The sequence below is a fragment of the Bemisia tabaci genome, chromosome 5, assembly GCF_918797505.1.
Source record: "Bemisia tabaci chromosome 5, PGI_BMITA_v3".
Lineage (NCBI taxonomy): Eukaryota > Metazoa > Arthropoda > Insecta > Hemiptera > Aleyrodidae > Bemisia > Bemisia tabaci.
In genome coordinates, this window is record NC_092797.1 from 11,122,217 (window position 1) to 11,136,459 (window position 14,243).

General features: G+C 42.9%; 1 protein-coding gene across 2 annotated transcripts in view; it reads left to right on the forward strand.

The window, feature by feature from the left end:
- Positions 1-14,243, forward strand: part of LOC109042152 (uncharacterized) — a 179,480-nt gene that overhangs the window by 57,128 nt on the left and 108,109 nt on the right. For both annotated transcript variants that reach the window (XM_019058734.2, XM_072300287.1), the window contains exon 2: positions 12,376-12,601. In XM_019058734.2, the coding sequence (XP_018914279.2) occupies positions 12,535-12,601 (67 nt within the window). In that variant the 5' untranslated portion in view covers positions 12,376-12,534. The remainder of the gene's footprint in view (positions 1-12,375; positions 12,602-14,243) is intronic.

The following is a 14,243-nucleotide window of genomic DNA, read 5'->3' on the forward strand; positions in this document are numbered from 1 at the left end:
ACTCTGACTTCTATGGCACCCAATATTTACCGATCTGGTTAAATACTCCGAGCATTACTGCCCTGCTAAGTAGAAATACCGTATGAGCATTCGAATGTTGCCAAATTTCCTCTCCAAAAATATTCATTTTTGAAGAAATTTATGAGTATGTTTCCTCGAAATTTTTAGACTTTTTACGTTAGATTTCAATCGAAATTCTTCGAAAAATTGGAGAAGAAATTCATTTGCGAAAGGAAATTTTGCAACTTCTGAAGGCTCATGCAGCGTTTTTTCCTAGCACCCATGCGAGGCACTGTCTCTACTGCCGTCTCTGGGAAAAACGTCGTATAATAGCTCAAATGTTGCCAAAATCCTCCCCCCCCCCCTCTAAGAATTTAACTTTGTCGATATGTCAGGTAGATATGTATATTTTTACTTAAAAATTTTAGGTATACTTTGGAATGAAATCGGAGTATAACCCTGCAAAAAATTGAGAAAAATTCTATTTCTTCCAGAGAACTCGTATTTATTAGAAGAAATTCGGCAACATCCAACAGTTTATATGGCGTTTCTCCTTAGCTCGGCGGTCAAGGCGTGGTAAGTGAAGTGCTCTCAAACGGCAATATCATAATGTTTCACTTTTTGTGAGGTCTCGTACCATTATTGATCCGACAATGAACACTAATGCAGTGATTTTTCGGGAGTCCAAGAGAGCTCAATTATCGAGATCGTCATATTTTTGTGAGTCCAACTTTTGAATTGAGTTCGGAACGAACTTTGATGCCCTGGTAAAAATTGGCAGTAGAATCTGTGTTCCAAAATACCATAGACCTACAGCCGACTGTAATATTTCCAATGGCTTCTATAGCCGGTAACACAATTTCTTATAGGTAGCCTTTTATAGCCGATGGCGATTAAGCAACAGCCTGACGATAAAGTATATGCTAAACGTTACTAATTACGGATGCTAGGACTTAGTGAGTTTTTGGACTACCGCTCTCTTTTTTGGCCGTAACATCTTGATTTTTTTGCGAGGAAAGCTCCGTGCTTTTGAAGGATGCCTGCCATTCCTAATATGTCGGAGCGCCTTCAATTTCGTACGATACTGTGCAATACCTCTGGTGTGAAATAATTGCTTCAAGCGCCGTGGTACGCTGCGGCGCGGCGCAGCGGGCGGGCAGCAAGCGCGAAACGCGCATTGGCGCCTACAAACCTAACAGGGATACTGCACGCATTGCGCAATGCGTGAAGTATCCCTGTTAGGTTTGTAGGCGCCAGTGCGCCGCCGCGCGCCGCTCCGCTTTGTGTAGGCTCTACTATTTAATCTCGTGGAGTCAGCGTTGTTCAACTCACGACTTTGAAATGTTTGCACACTCTGTATGGATTATTCTCATTTTAATTGACGAAAACAAATAAGTAGTAAAGAAAAATAGGATGTAATAAATATTAAATGTAAATATTATGGTGATTCCGTACAAACTTAAGGATTTACAAAGCACACGAATTTCTACACAATTTCTTATAGCCTTTTATAGCCGATGGCGAAAAAGCAACAGCCAGGAGATAAAGTGTAAAGCTCGGCGACAGGAACTATATAGCCCGGCTGTTTAATTTTTTTATCGCTTCTTGTAGCCCGGCCGTACGATTTTTTCCACTTTCTACAGCCAGCTATATGATTGTCTATCGCTTTCTTCAGTCGGCTTTAAGTACTCCTATGGTATTTTAAAACGCAGTCCTATCGCCATTTTTTACCAGGGTGGATATTTTTGCCGAAAATTAATTTTTGAGCGTGATTGTGATTCATTTCCTAGCTGATAGTCCGTGTTCCTCTGGGTCGGGTTTGTATACATTGGTCCAATGTTTGAGCTCCACGGTAGCCTAAAACTGTTGAACCAATCAGAGAGCGGCACAGAGATGGCAATACTCTCCCGTATACTAGAGTCCCTGTATACTGAGAGTCAAGACAACGTGAATCCATTTCTGATGGGTTCCCGTATTTTAGGCCTTCACAGTGTCACAAACGGGAATAAAGATTACATTTTACCGTTTCCAAAGATTATAATCTGGAATGGACCAGGGAATTACGGGTTCGGCAAGGAACAAACGGAATGAGTGAAGGGACGGAGAAAGGAATTTAAGGATGGGCCGATCAAAGATTACAAAAAACGTTCAGTTTCTGTAATCTTTATTCCCGTTTCTGACTCCATAAGGGGATGTTGGCTTGACTCTCAGTGTAAAGGGACTCTACCGAGGTACTCGGTACTCTAATATGTATGATAGCAATATATCTGTATTGCATTCCACGCCTCATCCAGAAGAACAGTTCTAGAGTCCCTTTATACTGAGAGTCAAGACAACTACCCCTCATGGAGTCACAAACGGGAATAAAGATTACAGAAATTGAACGTTTTTCGTAATCTTTAATCGGCCCATTCTCAAATTCCTTTCTCCGTTCCTTCTCTCATTCCGTTTGTTCCTTGCCGAACCCGTTATTCCCTGGTCCATTCCAGATTATAATCTTTGCAATCGGTGAAAATGTAATCTTTATTCCCGTTTGTGACACTGTGAAGGCCTAAAATACGGGAACCAATCAGAAATGGATTCACATTGTCTTGACTCTCAGTATAAAGGGACTCTTCTACACAGTTCCACCTCCGATTATTATAACTCACCGGTTCCTTTTGACAAATTGCTCGCGGGACGTCAGAGAGTGAGCATCGGACGAGTGGTCGGTCTGCGCCGGGATGACTGATTGATTTATCGTGTTACTCTTTTAAAAATAAACGCTCGGCATGCTCTCTTGCCCGGCCGCGGTTTTCGGCTGTCCCCGCCCGTCCGCCCGCCCGCCCGCCCGCCCGCCCGCCCGCCCGCCCGCCCGCCCGCCCGCCCGCCCGCCCGCCCGCACCGCACCGCGCTGCGTCGCGACGCCGGCGCCGCGCGCCGCCGCGCCGCGCCGTCCATCGTGGAACAAACCAGAAGCTTCTTTCATGTTTACAGTTGTTACATCTCACCGCAGCCACCTTTAAAGCCGTCATCCGCCTTTACGTCGGGAATAATCGGACTCCAGCAATGCTCAAGGCGACAGAGATGGATTTCTGTAGAGCCCCTTTATACTGAGAGTTAAGACAACACCCCCTCATGGAGTCACAAACGGGAATGAAGTTTACACAAAAAGAACGTATTTCGTAATCTTTGATCGGCTCATTCTCAAATTCCTTTCTCCGCTCCTTCTGTCATTCTGTATGTTCCAGATGAGACAGAATTTATAGCTCCGAATTGCAAAATGCAGTCCAATTTGTCGTTTCCCAAACGAAGGAACAAGATTGTCTTGTGCAATTTCGGTCTAAAATGTTTCTGATTTTTGCATGAGATCATAGGAAAAATCAGTGAGACTTTCAGTCAGAAATTCCCAAAATTCTCGCTGTAAAAATGCAATTTGCGAGAGGAAATTGGGCAACATTGAAGTGTGGTTACGTTCTTTCGTGAGGGAGACTACGAATTGTGACTAAAAAATGTTCTGGTATCGGGGATGTGCAGAGGATGATCGATACCAGGTTGTCGATACCTGGAAAAAGGTGTTTGAGTGAGTTTCTCCAGGTAGGCGTCAAAAGTCCGGTTAAAATGGGGATTGAAAGCATCCAAGAAGAGATGAAGGGATGCCAGTCTCCGGGGAAGCTCAGTCTTGATGATTCCCGTGGTGGTTTGGCGTTGCAGAGCGCCCAAGTGCGCTGTGAGAGCGACTAATACATACCGTCACCTTCCAGGCAAAGTATCACAAGCGCCATGCGACGTTTAAAAATTTCCGCCGCCATTATATTTTTTTACAGAGAAATTGTTCAACGAAGCTGTCCGAAAATTACACCGAATTTTCTTTGTGCTGCCGATAAAATTTAGTGAAATTTTCGTACAGATTCAACCAACAATTTCTCAGTAAAAAAATAAAATGGCGGCGGAAATTTTTAAACGTCGCATGGCGCTTGTGATACTTTGCCTGGAAGGTGACGATACCAGATCCGGAATGATTTGGAGGCCTTTCGTTTTGGAAAATTCACGGGTGGACTGGATGAAACAGAATGGAGCCAGGGCCGGATTAAGGGGGTGGCCACATGGGCCGCGGCCCATGGCGGCAAATCCATAGGGGGCGGCAAATTTTGCAATTTTTTTAAATGTACGTATTAAAAAAAAATCGGATTTAGAAAAAAAAATTACAAACGAGAAAAGGCGACAAAATCTCTAATTTTCTGAGAGAATAGTAATTTCTATTTTTGTCGTCTTTCAGTGATACAAGAGGCAGCACTTTTAATTAGTCGAGTTAAGAGAGAAACCAAACACGCAATTGGGCCTGGACTTACCTAGAGAGAAATGATGACGAGGACTTGAGATGAAAAGGAAAAGCCCTCGGGGCGGCGATCGGCATGTAACACATATTAGCGCCTACAAGAATGCATGAATACCTCACGCATTGCGGCAAACACGGTGCGATCAGCGCAGAGACAAGATCAGCGGGAGACGCATAGCATAGCGCCTACAAGACTGCGTGAATACTTCACGCATTGCGTCGAACACACCGCGGTCTGCGAGGCGCGGCGGCGGAAGTTACAATCATTAATCCACATTTATGTTTGTTCTTTCATAATTTTTTCGTTCATTTCTTATGAATAAGGCCTCGTCCACACAGAGATGGGTTTACGAAACTTAACTTTTGCGCAAAGTTCCGTGAACTCTTGCTAGTAGTGTTGACAGGGCTTTCCTAAAAAATGTGTTCAACGTCAGTAAAGGCGTCTTATGCACCCCTCCCCCGCTGGCACGTTCATTTGATGGTTTTCATTGATGTTTCAAAACGAATGAGAATAAGGGGGCGGCAAAATACTAGCGGCCCATGGGCGGCAAGTAGGTAAATCCGGCCCTGGCCAAGTCATATATTGGGAAAAATTGAGTCAGTGATAGATCTGAGCTTACCCCACCGTCCATTCTCACTCATCATAAAACAAAGTTGAGATCAAATATTTTACTTAAATTAGGGCTGCTTTCACAGCGCTCTCCAGTGGTCCGTAATACACAACTGCCAAAGTCTCGTATCCTCTCGAAGCCTTCCAGCATGCTGATTGTTGAAATTGATAGACAAAGCGATAGACGAAGAAGACATAAGGAGTCTGGAGCGATCCTGTCGGTTGAAATAGGTGGTTCCTATAGACTAAGGGAGAAAGTGATGGACTAACTGTAGGGTATCTCGTGAGTTAGTTAGTCTATTACCTACCTCCTTTGTCCATTGCAACCACCCGCCTCCACCAATAGGATTCCTCAATATCCTTTTTGTCTTCTTTGTCTATACACTGAAAAAAAATTCTCGGCGTTTTTACCACGGTCCGTTGGTACCTTTACCATCTCACTTTTTTACCAATTATAGGTAATTTTACAAAGACAGACTGGTAAGCTTACCTAAAAACCGGTATTTTTACTGTTTTTTTTCAGGTAAGAATACCACTTTTATTGGTAATCAATTCCCGGTAACTTTACCGTTTTATCTCAGTAATTCTACCACAGTCGATAAAAAATATTGGCGTTTTTACCAAGGTCCAGTAAAATTACCGAGATAGTTCAATAATTTTACCGAGATATTCCATAAATGGTAATTTTACCGAGAAAAAACTGGGATCAAATAGAACCCTGAATTCTTGGTAATTTTACCCTTTTCTTAGTAAATACACCGAGATTTTTTTTTTTCAGTGTAGCTTTGTCTACTAATTTTAATAATCAGCCCCCAGGGAATCGGCACTGTCCCATCTCTCATTACAGACCCCTTCTTTCCAACAAAAAATTGGTCCCTTTTCTGCAAAATTTAACCCAGTTATTGATTGAAACGAAAATCTCCGACGGAGGGCGCGGCGAATTCCGTATTCAAGCGATGACGTCACCTTGGCCGGAGATAAGATCGCGAAGACGAGAAGGAGTTGGAGTGGAAAATTCGGTGGAATTTCGAGACTCGAATACGTAACAGCCACTCGTACAGTGCTCGTGGTGCGTGGAGTAGTTGCAGTATCGAAAAGACGGAGAAAAAAAGTCGATGTCAGGAGGGCGCCATGTCGTCAAAGCTATCGCGAATGATGCTCCGGTGGCGTTATATCTCGGGGGGAGCGCGGCCCTGAGGGGCCGCGGGGGGGGGGGGGGGGGGGGGGGCGGGGTCACGTGACCAAAACATTTAATTGACGGCCGGGCCGCGTTTGACTCGCGCTTCCCGTCCAGCGCCACGTGACCCGCGTCGCTCCACTCGCTCAACGAGCTCCGCGCTAGCGCCTGAAGTCACATGAATTCCACGCATGGATCGTACACTGAAAAAAAAATCTCGGTGTATTTACTAAGAAAAGGGTAAAATTACCAAGAATTCAGGGTTCTATTCGATCCCAGTTTTTTTTGGTGAAATTACCATTTATGGAATTGGTAATTTCACCGAGAAATCTCGGTAAAATTATTTAACTTTCTCGGTAATTTTACCGGACCTTGGTAAAAACGCCAATATTTTTTATCGACTGTGGTAGAGTTACCGAGATAAAATGGCAAAGTTACCGGGAATTGATTACTAATAAAAATGCCTTACCTGAAAAAAAACCGTAAAAATACCGGCTTTTAGGTGAGCTTACCAGTCTGTCTTGGTAAAATTAACAATAATTGGTAAAAAAAATTGAGATGGTAAAGGTACCAACGGACCGTGGTAAAAACGCCGAGAATTTTTTTTCAGTGTATTCGATGGTGGTTCGATGTATCGTTTGGTGCAAAACAATAGGATATAGCCTCAAATCAAAATTGTAGGATATTCGTCAGAAAAGCTGAAAATGAGAAATTTCGCAGCAGTTCCACTACTCTTGGGAAAAAAGTAATCTTACGAATGAAAAGTCTATCGCAAAAAAACCCGTCAGATAACTCAATTGACTTTTAAGGCTATGTTTTGAACCAATCGATATCGATACAATCTCACCCGTTTGGTGTATAGAATACGATCCAGTGTTTTCGGCCGAGACTGCAAAGTTCACTGAAAAAAAAAAGATGGGCAGAATTTACCATTCCTTCGTATTTCTCACAGCGTGAAGGAATGGTACATTCTATCGATCTTCAGGTCGATTCTGCTAGAGGAATGGTTACCTGTACCAGTATACATATAGTAACGCTTACAGGGCCGGATTAAGGGGGTAGCCACATGGGCCGCGGCCCATGGCAGCAAAATTAGGGGGCGACAAATTTTGTGATTTTTTTGAATGATTCAGAAAAAAATTACAAACAAGGAAAGGTGACAAAATCTCTCATTTCCTGAAAGTTCGTTAATTCTAATTTTGTCGTATTTCGGTGATACAAAAAACTGCGCACCTTTAATTAGTCGAGTTAAGAGAGAAACCAAACACGCGTAATTTGGTCGGGCGCGGCGCGGCGCAAAGAGAAATGATGACGAGGACTTGAGATGAAAAGGAGAAGCCCTCGACGCGGCGGTCGGCATGTAACACATATTAGCGCCTACGAGACTGCATGAATACTTCACGCATTGCGTCAAACATAGTACGGTCAACAGCGGTCGGCGCGGCGTGAAACGCACAGTGCCTACAAGACTACATGAATACTTCACGCATTGCGCCAAACACATTGCTGTCAGCGCGGCACGGCGGCGGAAGTTAAAATTATTAAACCACATTCATGTTTGTTCTTTCTTAATTTTTTAGTTCTTTTCTTACAAATGAAAGGCCTTGTCCCCATAGAGATAGGTTTACGGAACTGAACTTTCGCGCGAAGTTCCGTGAACTTTTGCTAGTAGTGTTGACAGGGCTTACGCAAAAAATGTGTCTAACACGAGTGAACGCGTCTTATGCACCCTTCTCCCTCCGGCACGTTCACTCGATGGTTTTTATTGATGTTTCAAAATGAATGAGAAGAGGGCGGCAAAATACAGGCGGCCCATGGGCGGCAAGTAGGTAAATCCGGCCATGAACGCTTACATTTCTTCTGGCAGAATTGACTCAAAATTGACGCTCTGTGAAATACAGCGTCAAGGAATGGTAAATTCTACCAATCTTTTTTATCAGTGTTGTTAAGATTCAAATTTCGCGCCATAGATCCAGCGGCGCCGCGGCAGCTGATACACTCGCGTCTTGGCGGGTGCGTTTTGGCGAGTTGGCGTCGATTGAGTAGCATCAGTGTTCGAAACTTACAGGCGCCAACGCGCCAAATGCGCCTAAGAAATCGGTCATGGCGCCGTAAAAATGAAAGTTCTGCGCCATTGTTGCCCCCAAAAAATTGCTCCTCCCTCCCCTCCCCCCCCAAAAAAAATCCTAATTTTTCTGTTTGGTGGATTTTCGAAATTTCCCCCAAGTTACGGTTACTAGTTCTGTGACTAAAACATCTCGCGTCTAACTTTTCACTAAATGTGCCGTGATATATGGGCAAAAAGTTAATCTGGCCCTTAAAAAATCATCAATGGCCCCTAAAAATCGAGCTTGATGCGTCACATGGCTCCTAAAACTCAAAGGTGAGTTTCGAACACTGGATAGCATCCTGGTGCGCAAAGGTTGGAGGGAACAATCTTCTGACGAAATGTTCACCTGTGTGTGATTTTTCAAGCGGGGAGCTTAAAAAACGCATATTTCTCACGGAAATTGTGAACCTAGAAGTTTATTTTATACTTTCCCGATGCGCTCTTCCTGATTTTTAAGCTCTTTTTTTATAAAATAAACTCTTCTATTTGCTCTAGCTGAAGTTTGCAACAGGCCCATTGGCTAATAACATCGTTCATCGGTTCAATCGGGGCTTACAGAGCGGTTCAAATGAGTGTTTTTTGAGAGATAACTATTCGTTCTCTGCGGTATGTTTTTTTGCCTATGCGGCGAGATTGAAGGCGTTTCCATGCTCCCCAAAAGTGTCACAGCGAGAGCTGGTGATACAAGACTAATCACCGGAGGAGGAAAGCTAAAGCATAAGTGTGTGGTTACGCTACAAAAAAAAAATAAGAAGAACTAAAAGAGGATCTCACATTTTCAAATTGTTGGAAATTATTTTGGTTAAAAATGGTCGTCCTCATAAAGTTTGATGCATGGACGATCGCTAAACTCACCTGGTATGGAGGAATTCTCGACTATTGGTGTGACAATGTATGAAGTGCTATCTGAGAAACCCCCCTCCCCCCCTCCAAATTGTTCTTCACGTCGATTCGCAATTTTGCTCCTCGTTTGCTCGCTTTTTTTATTTTTATTTATGATTATTATTTTATACTTTTCCAATTATGCTGCGAATTTTTTATCATTGATTTCATACCTTAGGCCTTTCGGACTTGCACCATCATCAAAGAGAACACATCAAAGTTACGTATGTACAAACAAAGTTAATTACTACAATTATGTGCAGCAATCAAAACACACCGACTACAACGATACAAACACAAAACAGCAAAAAGTCAAGGAAACTACATGATTCTACATGATTACATCTTCAAGTTTATACAAATAATAAAAGACACAATAATTAGCTAGTTCAACTTACATTCGCAATTGCAAATGAAAACAAACAATCCAAGTTTGCTTGGCTTTTTGCTTTTTTGTGTTTGTATCTTTGTAGTCGGTGTGGTTTGATTGCTGTAGATAATTGTAGTAATTAACTATGTCTGTACATACTTTTTTTTATATATAATAATTTATTAGTGAATATACGAATTGTAACCAAGTCTGTACATACTTAACTCCGATGTGTTCCCTCTGATGATGGCGCAAGTCCGAAAGGCGCAAGTCCGAAATAAAAAAAAAAATACTAAACAATTCGTAGCATAGTGGTCCGAAATTCACTTTTCATTAGTTTCAATTTTATTTTTATATTTGATACTTCTCAAAGGATGTTTAAATATGTGTATAACTGTTGCGACTACGACTCCTGTTTGGTTTGGTATTTTTGGAGGTTTATTTTGCCAAAACATTTATAAAACATGCCCACCTTTATGCAGTCGTGGCATCAATGACTCACATGTAAGTATTTCGGTCCCTTGTCTCGTGGTCAGTATCTATAGAGACACATCATGTGAAGCCTCTCTGAATGCTCAAGTCAATTAAGAAGTCCCAAATCAAATACATGGAGATCCGTACGGCTAGCTACCGCGCTTTGAACTCTAAGCAATTCTTGGCATGGCACTCGAGGCAGAAGTGTAAGGTAGGTCAGGCCGGTAAAAAGTCGGCCAGTTTCCGGTATGCATTTTCCTGCTCGATTGCACAACCCAACCTAACCTAACCCAACCTAATCTAGGTTACACAATCATGGCGAATAAAACTTGAACCTTTCGCTGGTATTCCGGCAAAGATCGTAGTTCTTGCATCTTTTATATCAGAGAGGCTCATATTCGCCGCTTGGTAGCTCTTCAGCTGCACGTTGATCGGTATGCCAATCTTTTCAAAGCAGTGGCGTGCTCGTGAAACGAATTTCTTAGCAAGTTGGTCAACAGCCAATAAAATGGTGATTTCAGGGGTTGGAGGGTGGGTTTTGAAAGTAGAAGTTTCGACATGTCACCGGGGGAGTAGAGTGATCATCGTTGATGAAACCATCGGGGAAGGAACAAGTGCAATATACAAAACTGTTGTGGATGACGCCATATTATTATCTTTGAGGGTGATGCACCCTTGGATTTGAACGTAGATCGCTGATGGAATCATTATCTTACAGGGTAATTTTTTTTTTTTTTTTTTTTTTTTTTTTTTTTTTTTTTTTTTTTTTTTTTTTTTTTTTTTTGTGAGCATCAAAACACGATTCAGTACAATTGACCCATCAATACAACTATCCACAGAGCAAAGTCTGAGCTTTTCACGGCCCGAGGCTCATGAGTGCCGCACACAGTTGGCGCTCAGTGCCGTTTGATTTTATAAAAAAATCCCGCTTTTCCATTTCCCCGAAGGAAATCACGCCCTCTTTTACATGATTTCTTCTGCAACTGCCACGAGAGCGCACTCCACACTGAAAATAAATTCCGGCCGTGGAAGCCGTACTCACGGGCTATATAGACGTACCGTTCCGGGCGTAGCACCCGGAACTTTCGGCCTCTGAGCCGTGAACGGACGGTATGTCTTTGTAGCCCGTAACTTTTTTCTCCTGTGCATCTTTTCCAACTGACTCTAGTTACGTTTCGCAGGAGTACGTCCAAATGGACGTATTTAGGCTAAATGGAACTATGTGCAAGTGGAAAGATGGGGTGTGCTCGTTAGTGCTCGGGCCATGAGAATGAATGGGAATTTAAAAGCGCCAGTGACGTCAACGGTGAGGACCGCGGCTCGACGACAAGCGAAGGGAGCGACGACGACTAGGTCGTCTGTCGTCAGTCTTTAACTCATGAGCCCTGCCCCTAACGCTCTTGTCACATGCCCACGGCTCACGAGTTAGCGCTCAGTTTCTCTTGATTTAATTGAAAATCCCGACTTATTAATTTTCCCAAAAGGAACTATATCCTTTTTTACATTGTTTCTCACCCAGCTCACCACGAGCATACCCCATCTTTCCACTTGTACATTGTTGTTTTTAGCATAAATACGTCCAAATGTAGAGAGATAGATAGATAGATAGATAGATAGATAGATACATAGATACATCGATAGATAGATAGATATATATATTCAATGAAAAGCTTAACAAAAAACAGTATGCAGTCACTACAAGAGCACATTGCCGAAAGAAACCTCTTGTGTGGCAAGAATAGTAAATCTAAAAAAACTTAATAAAATAAAAAAGAACTCTTACATTACGACTGGCCCCGCTGCCCAAATAGCACAGTCCCTCAGTTATGACACAGTCACTGAAAAAATAGTATGTTGTTTTAGCACCTAGGATATCAAAAATGTGTCTGGTGATCCCAAAATGCTGCCTTTGCTGCCCCCGCAGTTAACTTTACATCCTGCGAATGCAAATTCAACTGCGTGGGCAATCAGGTAGCATCTTAGGATGACCAGACGCATTTTTGACATCCTAGGTGCAAAAACAGCATACCATTTTTTTCGGTGTGGCTACAGTCTTAGCTTAATTGGACTACACCTTGCAACTTGGAACTACAAATTCTAGCCCGGTCTAAAAACAACGCAAGTGCCACTAGTCTCCCTAGGCACATACGTGCTTTTTCAGACGAGCCAAAAATGTAGTTTCGTTCCTCCGATTGGGGAGCGACGGATTTTCCGAGGAAAACGCGAGCCCCGGGCGGAAGGAAGGCGTCGGCGGAGGCGAGGGGCGCCGCGACGCTCGACGCGGCGCACGGCGTGGCCCGGTGCTCAAGTGGGCAGATTAACAAGCTCGACAGGGCTGTATCCCTGAAAAACCCCAATTAAGCGGCAATGAAACTGTTAAATGTATCCAGTGATTTAATGGCGTTAAACACTAATTGAGATGTTTGCTTTGCAGATGTGACGTGAGAGCGCGGTGCCATCGTCGGAGGGGACCTGCGCGCCAGGTGCGTCGCCCGCCGCGCCGCGCCGGCAGCGACGTCGCTCCGGGACCCGGCCCGGCCCAGTCAGTCTGTGCGTGCGTGTTTCATCCGAGAGGTGTCGATGTGCTCATCACATGGGTAAGAAGGCTAAGAAGAGGTGGCGCACGGTTCCGATCGAACTCTGTAGTTTTAAACCCGTTGGTGAGTCATTTCCATGTCAATTTCAAACGCTTTCGACGACGGGCGCCCCGGACAATCGACCAATTACCGGCCGGCGCCCCGGGACAATGCATGCCGAAAGGAAAACGCTCCGGGATTGTAATTAACTGCGACGCTGGAGTGGTGTTTGTTTGCTTTCAGAGCCGGGGTTCAGCCGAAAAACTGACTTGCTTTCCGTCTTGTCTCCACGGGACGTTCCACGGGATTTTTCACAAGTTCGAATGGAGGATTTGCATGCACTCGTGTTATTGCTTCATTTGAAAGTCCTCGAAGAGCTGATTCGCAGTAGTTTTTGTAATTTTTTTCTAATATGGATATAGTACAAAAACAGACTTAGTAGTGAAAAAATTCACCGCCTAGTGACGTCATCTGGTGGCATTTCCCATTTAAACACACGTATTTTAGCAGGGTAGATCATTTTGTCATATCTTCTCTGATAATTGTTCAATTCATGAACCAAGGGTATCCTCGTGTTCAGTTCACTCTGTAGTTTCCCATTATCTGCGAAATTCATCAGATTTCAGACATCTGCAAATTCTCCATCGCAAGAATGAAACTTGTGGGCTGTTTTCCCGCTTAACAACACAGCAAATTGTCTCTTTCTTCTCTTTAAGACGTTCTCGGGACTCCACAATAACCCTTAGTTGGCACTCTGATTAGTATTGACTTACTCAATCTTTTTCCCAACTTGTGAGATTTTTCCCTGGGACAGATCCCACGAAATGTCCCGTGGAAACAAGGCCCTCGACTGACTCGGATTTCCTCCTTGAGGCAAAAATGATCGAGTTTCCCCAAATCAAAAATTCGGGGGGAATTGATTTGCGAAATTCGAAAGTTTCCAAGTTATAAGGATTTTGGTTTTCCATCGGGAAGTTGTACACGCTGTAATTTATTCGACGTTCCCGTGGAATGCAAGCTGTCGCAAAATTAAGTTATAGGAAGTAATTTGTTTTCGAATGAGATCCGAGGGTTTTAAAGCTGAAAGGGGGAAGGTTTTTTCATAAAAAATGATTGACACTGATTGGTTGTGTTTTTGTGACGTTTCTACCTTATTTAAATCCTTCCCCAACGAAGAGAAATAATAATTTAGAAAGCAAGTAAGTTAAATCATTAGATTTTCTATGTTCAATTGTTCGTAAAATGAAAGAAAAGAAAAATGATTCGGTGCCTGCCTCTATGCTTTGAAAAATACCTGATTGGAGTTGTAGTTTTTCAAATTTTGAAACCGGCTGAAGTTGTCTCCTCGTGCTTTGAGTGAACCGTCTTTCGGTCTTTTTCACACACAATTTTGTGCGACTTTTATCACTCGTTTGAGAAAATTCCTTGAACTTTCAATACACCAATAATAGTTCGTAATTTCCAGAAAAACTAAAATATGAGGTTAAATTTTGAAACACCGCAATCGAGATGCCACACTGTGTTTTAATTTTACCTTTTTGTCAATATATATTCGTCCCCCGAAAATAAATTATAATCATTCCTACATCGGTACAGTGGTGCGCGTATTTCGGTAAATGCTTTCAAATACAAGCATCCAAATAAATTATATAACGAATTGTACATATTATTCCAAATCAAATCATTGTATAATAAATAATTCACGAGAAGATCTCGGAATGTCTCC